The sequence below is a fragment of the Camelus ferus genome, chromosome X, assembly GCF_009834535.1.
Source record: "Camelus ferus isolate YT-003-E chromosome X, BCGSAC_Cfer_1.0, whole genome shotgun sequence".
Classification (NCBI taxonomy): Eukaryota; Metazoa; Chordata; class Mammalia; order Artiodactyla; family Camelidae; genus Camelus; species Camelus ferus.
Window position 1 is genome coordinate 95,596,128 of NC_045732.1, and position 15,990 is coordinate 95,612,117.

Here is a 15,990-nt window from a genome sequence, read left to right on the forward strand (position 1 = left end):
GATTTTCAAATTTTGCTAAGAATTAAAAATGTGAAACTCTTCCACTAGCCTTGAGTAATCAAGAACTGATAAGATAGTGTGGCATAGAAGAAAGTTCGGTTGACTTAGTGTCACAGGTCCTGGGCTCCAGCCTGAGCCCTGTCATTAACCCATTTTGTAATCCTGAGCAGGTCACATTTCTCATTTGTAAAACGTGGGGAGTGGACTTGATGACCTTGAAAATTATGAAGATTTCCCTTTGGGGCAGGGGAAGCAAACTTGTAGAAGAAGTTGTTTCTGAAAACATTTTTATTTTGTTATGTAAGTTGTCCCTGAAAGTTAATGACTTTACTAGAAATGATGTATAATCACTTTTGAATTTGTGTATATCTCATTTGTTGCAGGATGCTTTAATCTGGATCCCAATAGAGTTCTGGATGTCATTTTAGAAGTGTTTGAATGCAGGCCGGAACACGATGACTTCTTTATATCTTTATTAGAATCTTACATGAGTATGTGTGAACCGCAAACACTGTGTCATATTCTTGGGTTCAAATTCAAGTTTTACCAGGTAAAAAAAAAATGTGTATATATATGTGTGTGTATATAAATATATGTATATATAGGTTAATTTCATGATTTTAATTATATAATTTAATTTGAATTTTATTTGTAAATGATTGGTTTCAGCTCAGCCATTCTAGCAGAGGGGATAGATTAATAGATAACTAATAATGTGATGTGATAAGTACTATGTTAGTGGTATGAATGTTGTGATGTGAAAGCCTGGAAGAAAGCATAATAAATTTTTGCCTTGGGAGAGATGGAGTCTGGGAAGACTTTACAGATATAACCTTTTTTAAACCTTGTCCTTGAAGGATGAGTAGGAGTTTGTTAAGACTTGTCTGTGCAGAAGTAACAAATAGCTTGTATGCATGTTCATAACTGATTGAAGAAATGGTGCATAGTCTGATGTGGCTGGATTGTAAGATGTGGGGAAAAGAAGGGACAGGAAGTGAAGTTGGAAAGGTAGGCACACTTTAGATCGTCAAGGACCTTGAATACTGTGTTGAGTTAGACTTTTATAGATAGGTACCATTGAAATTTTTTATGGATGTGAATAAATTCTTGAGGCATATCTCACATCATTTTTCACTGAAATCACTACAGTAGTTACAAATCTATGCCACTCATTATTTCTCTTTTGATCTGTCTTTCATATTATTACTGCTGTTACATTCTAAACAAGATCTAATTGACACGTTGCTTAAAAACCTCTGCCTGCAAGATGAAATCCAAACTTCTCAATGTGACAGAAAAGGCTCTTCACAGTCTAGCCCCATTCTTTCTTTCCAGCCTCATCTTTAGTGATTTTTTTCCCCTCAGACCTAATACTCTAGTCATATTAAATTATTAGCCTTTTCCTGAACTTAGGTATGGGCATTGCTATGTACAGACAGACCTCTGTTTACATGTTGTAGTTCCTTACAACTAGAAAACTGTTCTTACCTACCCCCTCTCACCTGTCCTTTCTTCGTCTTGTGAACTCCTGTTTATTCTTTTAAGAGCAGGTGCTACTTGCTCTGTAAAGTCTTGGCTGACACTTCACCCATGCAGAATTAGTCACTTCTTAAACTGTGTTCTTATAAAACTTGATGGAGACTTCTAGCACTTATCAGGTTGTATTAGAATAAACTGGCTTTCTCCTTTGCCAGATTGTGAGCCATTTAGGATAGGGTCTATGTTTTACTGATTTCTCTGGATTAATTTATTACTTAGCCTATAGTAAATGTTCACTAATTATTACAAATGAGTGATATGCATTTTAGGAAGATATCTCTCTTGGTAGCATGGAGGCCTCTGTTGTCCTTTTGTTATAGCTTTCCTAATTTGTCTACCTGCCTGGGATACTTGACTAGTAAAGAAATGCTCATTTATTGAGTTTTTATGGTATACTGCTGCTTTCATAGGCACTGGGGATACTTCTGGTAAAGAGTGTCTATTTCTGTCCTTTGGATAGTAAGACAGTTTCTTTTTAGGATTATCAAATATATACCACCTACTGCCTCTACTTATCTTCTGTTTTCCATTTCTCTGGAATGCTCCAGAAGAGGAATCAGATCAGACTAAAGGCTTATAGATTTTCAATACCAAACAAGATACATGGCAGGGTTTTGGGACAAGAACACTTCACCTTTGTTCAAAAATTAGTGATAACAGCTATTTCTATTCCTGCTGGCAGCCAAGGAGTCCACTCTTAGTACAGAGAAAGAGAAGTTCGAGTAGTTCATCACATTTTAAGAGGCACCATGATTGTTTTGGGTTTGAGAACATGAAGCCAACTACTGAAGTAACAGGGTAGCTGAAATTTAACTTGGGCATGATTAATTAGAATATAGTTAGGGCTTTGGAGACTGAGGGTTTCAGAGCATATTGCAGTGAATGATGATGACCTGCTGCATAATAGCAAATATTGTTGATATAGTTGAATATGAGTTTTAGAAGTGAATTTTTATATGAAAATATTCCTCATAATGGTAGCTGAATTAAAATATCCCTAGGGGTTTGACCAATGTTAGCATGATCCCTTTTCTTATATAAGAAATACCCAACCAAGAAACATTTGATTTAGAAATAACCTATTGTTGGAAAGAGTAACCCTCGTATTGCTGTTATAACACCATCTTTTATTTCTATTGTGTGAGCCATCTTGTTTTGAGAACCTGCAGTCTTAACAACCACTGAGGGTAGGGAAAAAAAAGAAATGTCTGAGAGTTTAGATAATTGTGGTCTGGGGAGGTAAAGTAAGGAAAGCCATGAAAATCAAGAACTGCTCAGGGAATGTAATTAGGGAATTGGCCCCTAGGCATGTATGGTTACCCTGTGTATTGCTCCCTTACTGAACTCCACCCTCCCCTCTTCGCATCACTACCTGAAAATGTTTACTCCCCTTGACCACAACCCATATTTTCACCAGTTGGGAATTATTTGGATTAACAGGCTTCTATTATTTTTTTTCCTTACTGCTGAGACTTCTAGGCAAAGCTAATTATTTCTGCTGTGAAATCAATGAGAGTAATTTTATTCTAGTTTCAACCTGTGATCAGCTGTACTGGGTGTTTTGACTTGGAAGACAGGTGGGGATGTAAACAGTTTTAGGATACATGACCGCTTTGGAAAATTGGGCAGGCATATCTGTTCAATTCCCCTTACAGGGATTGCTTCAGTAGAGGGTTTAGGGACAGCATAAAGGTCAGCACAAAGACAGGAAAAAAGTGGTACTAGACAGTGTGAGGTACCAAAAGACAAACTTGACTGGAGTTGTCTTGGCACCTTTATTTCTGGATTCAAAACACAGTAATAGTAGTAATAGTGGTGGTACCATAGTTAGGCACTATTATAACCCAAATTTTTTCATTTAAGGAATGTTGATTGAGCCCTTCTTATGTGCCAGATAGTTCTAGGTGCTGGGGCTACATCTGTAAACAAATAGAAATCTTTGCCTTCATAATGCTTAAATTCTAAGTAAATTATATGGTATACTAGAAGGTGATCAAAGATGGGGAAGATTGGGAGTGCTAGAGTGGTAAATGGAAATTTTAAATAGAAGACTAAGAGTGGACCTCATTGAAAAGGTGAGATTGTTTAAGCAAAGAAAGAAAAGATGTGAGGATGTAAACTGCAAACATATGTGGAAGAGCCTCCAGGCAAAAGAATAGGCAAAGAGAACAGGCAATGCAAAGGTGTGAGCATGCTTGATGTGTTGAAGAACAACAGCAAGGAGGCCAGTGTGGCTGGATCAGAGCGACTGAGTGGGAGAGTGGTAGAGGATGAGGTCAGAGATGATGGACCAGATCGTATAGAGCCAGTGCAAGGTTTTTGGCTTTGATGCTGGGTGAAGCCAGTGGAGGTTTTCAGTAGGAAAGTGGTATGATCTAACTTAGTTTTTTCATTTTATTTTTTACTTTTTAATTTTATTATGAACATTTTCAAACATATAGGAAAGAGTGAATTGTGTGAATACCCATAACCCCATCACCTAGAAGGATGTTCATTAACATGTTGGTATACTTTTTTGGAAGTATTAATGTATATTACAGATATCATTAACATTTACTTCTAAATACATTAGTTTGTACTTTTTAGAAGTAAGGACATTTCCTATACATCCGTGATACTAATTTCATACCTAATTAGATTGCTATCATATAATAATCTCAGATCATATTTAGATTTTTCCAAATTGTCCCCAAAGGCATTTTACACCTGGTTTGTTCAAATGATGACCCAGTCAAAGACCCCACATTGTATTTGATTATTAGGATTTGTCAGTCTCTTTTAATTTAGAATAATGTCCCCCACCCTTCCTTTAATAGCACTGAGTTGTGGAAGAGACCATTCCCATAGGAGGCTCTATCTTTTGGATTTATCTAATTGCATTTTTATGGTTGGTTTAATTTGTTCTTTGTCCCCTGTCTTTTTATATGCTTAGATTTAGGGCTAAACGTTTGACTATGTTCAGGTAAAATATTTAATGGCAAAAATACTTAATAGGTTGTGTTACACGTTTCATGTTGTATAGCATCTAATATCTGCCTGACTTCTAATGTTCCGGTAAGTTGATGACAGTTTAATCCCTCTATGACTTTTCCTTGCCTTGTCAATAGCAAGTTATCTGCAGGTTGATACTTTGGTACCATATGAATATCCAGTTTTTCATCCACTTTACATTAAGTGATTTAGAATACATAGATGATCCTTTCCTGAGTCACTTATTTTTTTCAGAGTTCCTAATTGTTGATTCACCAGTTTTATCATACCCTCTACATTTATTAGCCATCAGTTGTCCCTTACCAGCTTAGTTTGTTTGGTTATCCTGAAATATAGTTCCCACTGGAAAGGCAGACAAATACTTCAGTTTTTTCCCCAGTAATTACTAACCATCAGAGTAAGGAATTCCTTTAGTAGCCACATCTAAGGGTGATGATATGAGTAGTGTGTGTGTGTGTGTGTCTGTGTAAGTGTGTAAGAGACAAGAGAGAGAAAAACAGTGTGCATGCACTTCTGACTTAGATTTTCAAAGGATCAATATGGTTATGGTAGTAGTGGGAGTTGATGAGGTTCTGAATACATTTTGAAGGTAGAGCCAGTAGTATTTGCTGATTGATTAGATACAGAATGTGAGAAAGTAGAGTTAAGGGCTATCCTAAATTTTTTTTGGACTGAGCAGCTAAAAAGATGGTTTTATCATCAACTGAGATAGGGTAAATTTCAGGTAGAATGGGTTTGGATGCTGTGAGTAAGAGTCAAGAATTCAATTTTGGGCATGTTAAGTTTGTCTGTTAGAGATCCAGATATCCGAGTGGGGATGTTGGATATACGGATGTGGTTTTCAGCAGAAATGATAATGCTAGAAATAGAAATGTGGGTGTCAGAAGCACATAGATGATATTTAAAGTTGTGATACTGGATGAAACCACCAAGTTGGATATAAAGAAATAAGAGAAGGGAACCAAGGACTGAGCCTTGGGGTGTTCTGATGATAAAGGGCATGGGAGGAGAGGAAGAACCAGCAAAGGTGGTATAGAAAGAAGAGGTATATAAGGTAAGAGGAAAACAAAAAGAATATAGCATCTTGGAAGCTAATGGAGAAAGGAATGATCAGTTCTGTTAAATGTCCCTGATAGGTCATTTCAGATGAGGTCTGAAAAATGGTCACTGGGTTTATCAGCAGGGAGATCAGAACCAGCCATTTTGGTTTGAATTGGGTTAGTGTTATGAGAGAATGGAGAGGGCAGAATTGGAGATAATGAGAACAGACAACTGTAAAAAGGAGTTGCTACAAAGAGGCACAGGCAAATGGAGTGGTAGCTGGAAGGGGAAGTGAGCTCATGAGAGTTTGTATTATGAAGATGGGAGAGAGAATATGTTTATATGCTGATGGGAATTATTGAATAGAAAGGAGGAAAACTCATAGGAGAGAGAGGAGAAGAATTATTGAGGTAGTGTTCCTAAGTAGGAAGTTTATGGTATAAGTGATGGATGAACTTTAAATAGGAGCATAGAGAGTTCATCTGTAACAACAGGTAGAAAGATAGCATATATAGGTACAGTTTTGTTGGTAGGTGGGTAGATCTGATGGTGAGAGTTTGTAGAAGTCCTGTTGATTGCTCCAGTTTTCTTGCTGAAATAGAAAGTGAGGTTATCAGCTGAGAGAGAGGATGAGAGAGGAAATATTGGAACATAGGAGAGAAGGTAAGAAATAGTTCTATAGGAGAGTGGGAGCGTGAATGGACAAGAGAAATAGAGTATGATTGGCCAGCAGCATTAAGGACCCAGTTGACGGTGGATATGTAAGATTGACACTTTGGAGGGGTTCTAATATTAAAGTTTAGAATATGGAGTGAATGGCTGAGATAGGATAGAGGAGATCTTTGGAAGAGAGGAGTTCAAGGAACTGAGAGACCCGCATGATGGAAGTGTCACTAACATGTATATGAAAATCTCCAAAAATTAAGAAAGGAATAAAGTTGGAGAGAGTGACAGTGAATCAGAAGCTAAGGTCATTGCTGAATGAAAGGCAGTGACCCAGAAGTCCATAGATGGCAACAATAGGGCATAACTGAAAATGACAGAGTAGAGAACTCCAGAGCTCTGTCCCTTCATAAAAGCAACTAATAAACTGGCAAAAAACTGTCAGTCAACTTTTACAGAACTCTGGTGTTTAGTAAAAAACAAGACAAAACAAAACAAAAACTTTTAAACAACCAAGGAAAGACTTGGTGAAGAAAGATGCTTCTGCTTTGGGTTAAGAGAGCACTGTGACATTTTAAATTGCCTGCCTACTGTCCCTCAAACCCAGATTGATGGTGGCTGTGAAGATAGAAGCCTGTATTCCTCGTACAGTTTTCTAATGCCAGAGGATATAAAGAATTGTCCTCAAAGAATTTGGCCTGTATGGCTGCTCACTGAAGGACTGGTGCAAGGGCCTGTCTCTGTTTTGTCTGACTGGGAGCATCTGTATGGCTGGGGTAGCTTTTGCCAAAAGCATTTGAAGGCATAACTACTGGCTTTAGCAGCCTGGAGTAAGAGACAATAATTGGACAAGCAATATAGAGACTGAACACCTGGGAAGAAAGAAGTTGGATAAGGAGATATACAGGGAAATAAAGGCTTTAAAAAACCTGCACGTACCAGAAAATCAGGGAAAAAAAAATGCCTAACACATGCCAGGACTGGATGCATGCACAGAAAAGGAATGAGAAGACCCTAAGCTTTTTCCTCTGGCTGGCCTTCAAGTTCTGCATGAGCAGGAAGTGAAGACTGAGGAAGAGTTGTAAATGGCCTGGCTAAGTGTTGAAAAGTCCTCTAACATAGAACCAATGTGCAAAGATTGGAAGAGTGTTTTTTTTTTCCTTTTCTCTTCAAGCCTTTAAGAAATTCAAAACACTAGCTGATTACTAAGCTAATAGAACACAGATTTCAGTGGCAGCACACAATAATACAGACTTTACAAAATGAGTTTAGAGAAGTCACTAAACAAGCAAACAGTAAACCCACAATAAGCAGCATCAACAGGCCCCAGAGAGGGGGCAGAATCTGATTTTCATAGTTGCCACATGATACTGAAAATACTCAATTTTCATCAAGGAATATGAGGTATGTAAAGAAACAAAGTAAGGCTCATTCATTAAAAAAAAAAAAAAAGAAAATTAATAGAAACTATCCCTGGGGAAGCCCAAGAGATGGACTTACTAGATAAATAATTTAAATTAACAGTCCTAAATATGCTTATGATCTATAGGAAACCATGAGAAAAGAATTAAAGGGAACTAGGAAAGCACTGTCTTGCCAGGCAGAGAATATCAGTTAAAAAAAAAGAAATTATTAAAAAAGGAACGGAACAAATTCTGGAGCCAAAAAGTATGATAACAGAAATGAAAAATTTACTAGATGGGTACAACAGCAGATTTGAGAAGACTGAAGAAACAATAAAACAACTTGATAAATGAATTGAGGTTATTCAGTCTGAGGAGCAGAAACAGAAAAGAATGAAGAAAAATGAACAAAGCCTAAGAGACCTATAAGACACCATCAGATGTACCAATATGTGCATTATGGAGTCTCAGGCAGAGGAGAGAGAGGACAGAAAGCATATTTGAAAAAAAAAAAGGTCGAAAACTTCCCAAATTTGGTGAAAGATACGAGTCTACACAGCTTAAGAAGCTCCATGAACACCAGAAAGGATAAACTCAAGAGAAATCTACACTGAGACACATTATATAGTCAAATTGTTGAAAGAGAATCTTGAAAGCAACAAAACAGGCGTGACCCATTGTATACAAGAGATCCTCAGTAAGACTCGAGACTGACAGCTGATTTCCTTTCAGAAGGCAGTGGGATGGCACGTATAAAAATACTGAAAGAATTCTGTATCCAGCAAAACTATCTCTGAAAAATGAGAGGTTATGACATTCCAAGATAAACAAAAGCTGGAGGAGTTTGGCACTAGTAGACCTGCCCTACAAGAAATGCTAAAGGGAGTCCTTTGGGCTGAAATGATAGGACACTAGACAGTAACTTGAAGCCATATGAAGAAATAAAGGTAATGGTAACTACATAGGTAAATATAAAAGCCAATATTACTGTATTTTTTGGTTTGTAGCTCCTCCTTTTTTCTGGTATGATTTAAAAGACAAAGGAATAAAATAGTAATTATAAATCTAATTGGTGCACAATGTGTAACAATGTAAAAGGGGGAGGGATAGAGATGTATAGATGCAAAGTTTTTGTATAATATTGAAACTAAGTTGGTATTAATTCAAGCTAGGTTATTAAAAGTTCAAAATGTTACTTGTAATACTCAAAGTAGCCGCTAAGAAAATACCTAAAAAATAAATGGAGAAGGAAAGAAGGGAATCAAAATGACACACTCCAAAAAAAAATCAGACACAAAAGAAGGCAGTAATGGAGGAAGTGAGAAACAAAAAATGAGACATATAGAAAACAAATAGTAAAATGGCAGAAGTCATTCCTTGTCAGTAATTATTTAAATATAAATGGTTGAACTTTGTAATTAAAAGGCAGAGTTCGGTAGAATGTATAAAAAAGCATGCTCCAACTGTATGTTATCTATGAGACTTACTTTAGATCCAAAGATACAAATACGTTGAAAGTGAAAGTACGGAAATAGATACCCCATGCAAATAGTATCCAGGAGAGAGCTGAGGTGGCTTTTCTAATATCAGACAAAATAGACTTTAAAACTTGTAATAATAGATAACGAAAGACATTATATATTGATAAAAGGGTCAACTACCAAGAACATACAACAGTTATAAACATAAATGTGCACCAAACAGAGCCTCAAAATATATAAAGCAAACATTAACAAAACTGAAGGGAGAAATAGACCGTTTTACAATAATTGTTAGATATTTCCATACTCCACTCTCATTAATGGATAAAACGACTGGACAAAAGATCAGTAAGGAAATAGAGGACTTGAACAACACTGTAAACCAATTAGACTTAATAGACATATGTAGAACATTCTACCCAACAATAGATAACATATTCTTCTCAAGTGCACGTGGAGCATTCTCCAGGATAGATCTTTATTAGACCACAAGACAAGTCTCAATAAATTTATAACATTGAAATCATACAGAATATCTTCTTTGACCACAGTGGAATGAAACTAGATCACAACAACAGTGAGGGATAAGAAATTCAAAGGTGGGTGGGCTTTAGGGAGCGTGGAGGGAGAATAGTCTGAAAACAAACACAGAAAGCAAAGATGATTCATATCCCACCTCCAGGCCTAGTAGCGTAAGGGGTCTGGGGGAAATAGTCACCAGTTGACTGGTTTATAGTAAAAGTGGTGTTCCTAGGGAGTGCTAGGCTCTGTTGAAGCATAAAGGTGAAGGGAACATTTAGTGAGAGGTTCAGGAAATAGGGGGTTTTGCTGAGGATGGATGATGAATTCCAGAGGATTCCATGGAAGGTTTTCAGGAATGCTGTTAGGTGGGATAGGACAGAATAGGGATTGTGCAGAATAGTATGAGGATCAGAGTACGGGAGTTGACTTTTGCCCTGAGAGTTGGAGGCTTCTTATGGTGACCCATTTAAACAGAGATAATGGGAATAATGAGAGTATTCCTGGTGGGTGCAAGTCAGGTAGTGAGCTTTTGTGGGTTTACTTTGAAACCTTGGCTACCATTTATTTTTCTGGGAAAATATTTTGCTACTAAATGACCATTTAAAAACATTTAAACTTGTTAAAGTTGAAGACTTAACTATTGTTAAGTTGAAAATTACAGTGAAACGATACTTTTTTGTATGATATCTATTAGTTTGGTTAGCTTCATATGTTATGTGCATAACACCTATCAAAATGTGGGGAAAGCCTTACTTTTTTAAAAGATCTCATTTTCAGTATTTTGTAGAAGCAGAACTTAATGTATTGTCACTGTTTGCTTTTTATTTGCATTTGCCATTTAGTAATTGCCAGTTGTCCTCACTTTACTCTTCTATTCATCTAACCCTAAGCAGTTTAAAAATTAGGGAAGCCTTCTTCATAGCATTCATAGATCCTTCTGTTTCTGTGTAGAGTCCATAGGGCTAGCCTGGAATTGGCTGTTCCTTGTTTTGAAATGTTGATTTATCTGTGTGTAATAAGTATAGACACTTGTTTTGAAGGGGAAATCAGCTGACAAGCAGATATACTTAGCACAAAACCCAGGAAGTAAAAGAATAGGGAGAAAAGTGTAAAGCAGATACAGATGGTTCTGTACTTCCAAATTTGTCAGTCTTGTCTACCAGCATCTCCACTGAGAAGTACTTGAAAGAGCAAGAAAACACACATATAAACAGAAATCCAAAGTAAATATTATGCAGTATAAAATCTTATTCAAGTTTCAGATTTTAGTCAAATATTAGCATGTATTGTAAAATGTGTCCATTTTTGAAACTGCTTTCCTTGTGTTCATCAGGTGTTTCAATGTGAAAGGGACGTTCACATAATTATCTTTGCCCTAAATTCAGATATTGTTTATGATCAGGAAGAGCAGCAAAATTTATTGTTGACCTAGAGTTATTTGATCTGATTGTTCTTAATTATTGATAGATAAAGGATATGATTTTAGTTGTACTTTATGCACTAAATAGAAATTTTTCTTTTGTTTTTCAAGGAACCAAATGGAGAGACTCCTTCATCTTTATACAGAGTTGCAGCAGTACTTCTACAGTTTAATCTTATTGATTTAGATGATCTATATGTACATGTAAGTTAAGTGGGCTGCTAAGAATATTATCCATCCCAGGGGTGGGGAAGAGGAGTAGGCAGCCATATAGCACTCCAGGGTTGGTTCTAGACTCTCAAGTCTTAATTTTTGAAGCCCTAATGCATTATTGCTTTGTGTTTACTTTATAAAGTGAATGAATTTAGTTCTTTGACAAACTTTGGAAATCCAGTATCTTGTCACTGTTTACAGAGTTCAAGGTTTGCTTTGGAGTTAAAGTTGTTAATTATGACCAAGGAGAGAGAGGCCAAGTTCTAATCAGTGTGATTTTAGACTTCTTTTTATACACAAATTATGGAAAATATGGGATTACCTAGATAGTTCTTCCTTCTCCCCCAAATATTAATTTTAGGCATTCAGGATGAATGGGAATTTTTTGTGTACTTTTTCCCTTCTGTTTTTACTGGATAATAAATAACTAGTATTGTGCTTTTATTGCTGGATCAAGGATATAAGGGAGTGTGTATGTGATTGTGATTGATGACCTTTAGTTTAGCAACAGTGTAGCTTGTCAGTTTGAAATAAGGGAGTGTGTATGTGATTGTGATTGATGACCTTTAGTTTAGCAACAGTGTAGCTTGTACGTTTGTAGTATAAAAATTCCTGTTTTCTTAGGTTGTGCATTAGGATATCTGAGAACATAAACCTTAATGTCCAAAGCTGACATCATCTTCACTGCCTTTGGAATCACTAATTTCCTTGCCTGTCATTACATATGGTGGTTACAGAGTTTAATAAAACTTGATCAGTATCTTGGAAGCAGTCATAGTCTAGAAAGGGAGAAAACATTTTAATTCCAGGTATTCACAAAATGCTCTGAGGGCTCAGAATAGATAGTGACCATCTCTGTGTTGGGGGGACTTTGGAAGGCTTTTTCACACTACTCATGTTGAACTCGGAGCTTGATAGATTAGTAGATGTTGGCCAGGCTTAAAAGGTGGGGAGCTTTGTAGGTAGAATTAACTGAATGTAAAGGCAGGAGGTTTGAAAAGGCTTCATTATCACCTTAGAGGAATATCAGGAAGCTCAGAGTGGTTAGAGCCTAGAGTGGTATGTAGGGGAAATGAAGATGGAGAAGGTTTGGGCTAAACTGTGAAGGACTGTTAAGTGCCATAGTAAAGAGTTTGGATTTCTTTCTTGTTGGGAGTAGGGAGCCATTCATTCAAGATTTCGAGTAGAGAAGGGATGTACAAACTGAGAACATGCAAAATTGGTCAGCATTTGAGAAGACATAGATACGAGTTTATAGGCAAGTGTAGGCTCGCAGGACAAATGGAAAGTACAAAGAATGATGTTAGATTTATTACTGATATTTTTGAGTTTAACAATAAATGCAAGCAGATTTAAGTGTTCCTTTTAAGATGACAAGGATTATCAGATGGGGTTAAAAATCAGTTTATTGTTTACATGAGACGTCTAAAACCTATGGACAAAGAAAGGTTGGAAGTAAAAGCGTGAGAAAAATATACCAGGGGAATTATTATTGTTAAACCAAGTATACTTTTTGGCAAAAAGGGCCAGTCACTTCATAATGGTAAAGTTTTGTTCACTAGGAAGATATAATTGTTGTAACTTTATATGCATCTAATAACATTCTCAAAATACACAAAACTAGAAATTGAGAGAACTGTGATTAGAAACTTACAGTTAACTCATTGTAATGGGAGATTTTTAGAGGCAGTTGCAGTAGTCTAGGTAAAAGATGAGGGCCTATGGTAGACATGTAAGTAAAGCAGTAATGGGTTTGATTGCCAGTGGAGAGAATAAAGAATGAGAAAATCTCACTTACCTCCTTGCATTAGTCCACAGTGAGTTTTCTCCTGCTCCCCCTTTTTGACTAATGGGATAAAGTCTGTAATATGTAGTTTAATATTTCACTGTATCTCTTTTTATTATTTACTGATTGTTTACTTTGCATTAGACTTAGCTACTGAAATAGATTATATATTTCTAGGGGTAGGAGTGCTTCTTTTATAGCTCACCATGGTGCCTAGCAGAAGCTATTAAATAATGGTTTGTTGGCTGTATTTTTCTGCGTGTCTGGGTTATCCTATGAAATGTCTACATTAACCATCTTCCACTCATATAAGATGGCTGTACTTAAGATACTTGATCCTTTTTTCTTAATGGAGGCCCGATTATCCATATTACTTTTTCTTTTGTAGTAAACTAGAAACTAGTTTGTGACTTAAGTCATATAGGTATCTAGAAAATGAAAAGTGAGATGTCAAGCTGTGCATAATTTTTTAACTTGAAATTTTTCATTTAGAGGAATCAAATTTACCCCTTTATGTAAATCAATAGTTTACCTTTTCCAAATTGGATTCGTATGTAGTACTTATATTTAATTTGGAGTTTGGCCTTAAGAGGGGAAATCTGATTTTTTTAATGGAACAAGTATACATTTTCTTGGGCAAACTAATAAATTCAATAGTAAGCATCATTCTTGTAGTATTACATTAATTTAGGACCTCTAACAGACAGAAGAGATGAAACTTTGAACTGTTCCCTGATTTTAAAAGGTGTACAAAATTAAGGTACTTAACCCTGTAAGGTTATAGGAAAATAATGGAGAGAAACTTATTTAGAAGAGAAATTATGATCATGAATAGACCAGGCTTCTTATTTACAGTTTTATCAATTGAGAGGACATAGTGTTTGCTTTTTATATGTGCAAATAGTATTAGCTGTTTTATGAAATTTAATGAACCATTTTTAGCTTCTACCAGCTGATAATTGCATTATGGATGAACACAAACGAGAAATTGTGGAAGCTAAGCAAATTGTTAGAAAACTTACAATGGTTGTATTGTCTTCTGATAAAATTGACGAACGAGAGAAAGAAAAGGAAAAAGAAGAGGAGAAAGTGGAGAAGGTATGTAATTTATTCTAGTAACATTGTCTTCTAGATTTAGAATTATGTAATTTAACTTGTAATGGTTAATCAGTTTATAGAAGATTAATTTCTTAATTTTGATTGTAGTGAAATCTGGTTTTTGAAATACTAATTTGCAAAGGTGCTTTTGGTTTTAATCTGATTGGCATTGCCCTGAAAGAGGCTGCTATGTTTTTTCTTACATAAATTTCAAAGTATATTCTAAATAAAACCACAAATGTGTTGACTATATGCGTACTCTGCATACTAATGTCTTTTAAATTCTAAAGGGATTCTCAAAGATGAAGGAATTCTAGTTCTCTGTGGCACACTAAAACATTAAATAGAACCTAATTTAATTCCAAGTCTATAAACTGTCATGCTGTGTCTGCTAAATGAAAAAGCAGATCCTGTGCTCCTCACCCTCCTCCCCAGCAGCTAAAAATCCTGCTTGTACTTTCAGGAAAATACTATTGCATTTCCTGTGAATGACAGCTGTTGTTGACATAACATTGTTGTGTTTTTTAGCTTAATTTTTTAAATGAAAAAATACAAAGATTTATTGGTGTCTGTTCTGAGTATCTTTGCTGTAATTGTTCTTTTTTAGCCACCTGACAACCAGAAACTTGGTTTGTTGGAAGCCTTGTTAAAGATTGGTGATTGGCAGCATGCACAGAACATTATGGATCAGATGCCTCCATACTATGCAGCTTCACATAAGCTAATAGCTCTTGCTATTTGCAAGCTTATTCATATAACTATTGAGCCTCTCTATCGAAGGTATGTTACTGTGCTTTACTAACCATTGAGGTAGAAATAGTTAGGACTACCAGAGAAAATCTGCATATTTATCTTGTCTCCTCAAACCAAGCATATATTTCAGTATGTTTTATCAGATTAGTATGTTTTATCAGAAGATAAGAACTATTCACAGAGCACATCAGTCTAGCAGGTATTAACCAGTGACTTATCTCCTCTATCATCTAGACCAGGTGTTACAGAATGTGTGATGCAATGTAGTTCAAAAACTGTAGGTTAGACTTCTAGGTTGGGTTTGCTCCATTCAGAGTGAAAACTCCATTCTTCTGTTTTTCATTTTTCTTCCTCTCTTGGGGGGCAGAGAATTCCTAAGGTTTTTACTTAGTGTAATTCTCCTCTGTCCTGGGTTGAGTGGCTCTGAGTGAGGACTTTGCCTCTCTGCTTGCCTCATCTCTTCTGGCATATAGGCTGCTGTTCTGGAAATTGCTAGTGCAGCCTCTCTCATCATCCCTAGTTGCTGTGTCAACCAGTCCTCTAGCCCTCAGCCTACTTGCAGGATACTTAGAAGCAGTATTGGCAGCAGCTCTGGCTTCAGCCCCACAGATCAGAGCCTGCCTCAAAAGCCCCAGCCTTGTGACTCGTGCATAGCTGCTGGCTGCTGCCTTCAGTGCCACCTGGGCTGTGGACCATGAAGGCTTCTTCTCAGAGAGTGACCCCTGTGACTCCACAGCGGGACACCTGCTCAGCAGGTGAGAACTCTGGGCATGCTTTCCTTTTTAGTGTGACACCCTCTTTCATTATGCTGCTCACTTTCCCTACCACCACCTACCTCATACTCAGTCTAGGTAGTAGAACCCAGATTGAGAAATGTTTATTGACTTGAATCAGTGTTGTTATATCCATATTTTTCTGTTTCATCTTTCAGTGTCTCTGAGGTCCATCTCTTGTTCCCCATTCCCATATCCAAATTCCTGATACTGACCAAATTTAACTAAAAACAAATTCATATGATGTGTGTTAAATGTTACTTGGAATCTGCATTTCTCACATTTCCTTTTCTTACGGGCTTAATTT

General features: G+C 36.5%; 1 protein-coding gene across 9 annotated transcripts in view; it reads left to right on the plus strand.

The window, feature by feature from the left end:
- The first annotated feature begins 269 nt into the window (after positions 1 to 269).
- THOC2 (THO complex 2) overlaps positions 270 to 15,990 on the plus strand; it is a 69,210-nt gene continuing 53,489 nt past the window's right edge. For 6 of the 9 annotated variants that reach the window (XR_004318226.1, XM_032475764.1, XM_032475768.1 and 3 more), the window contains exons 1-4: positions 270 to 550; positions 11,172 to 11,264; positions 14,002 to 14,157; positions 14,765 to 14,937. Coding sequence is in view for 8 of the 9 variants with exons in the window: in XM_032475764.1 (XP_032331655.1) it covers positions 488 to 550; positions 11,172 to 11,264; positions 14,002 to 14,157; positions 14,765 to 14,937 (485 nt within the window). In the remaining variant the exon portion in view is untranslated. The remainder of the gene's footprint in view (positions 551 to 11,171; positions 11,265 to 14,001; positions 14,158 to 14,764; positions 14,938 to 15,990) is intronic. The other 3 variants (XM_032475770.1, XM_032475769.1, XM_032475772.1) reach the window with 2 other exon arrangements.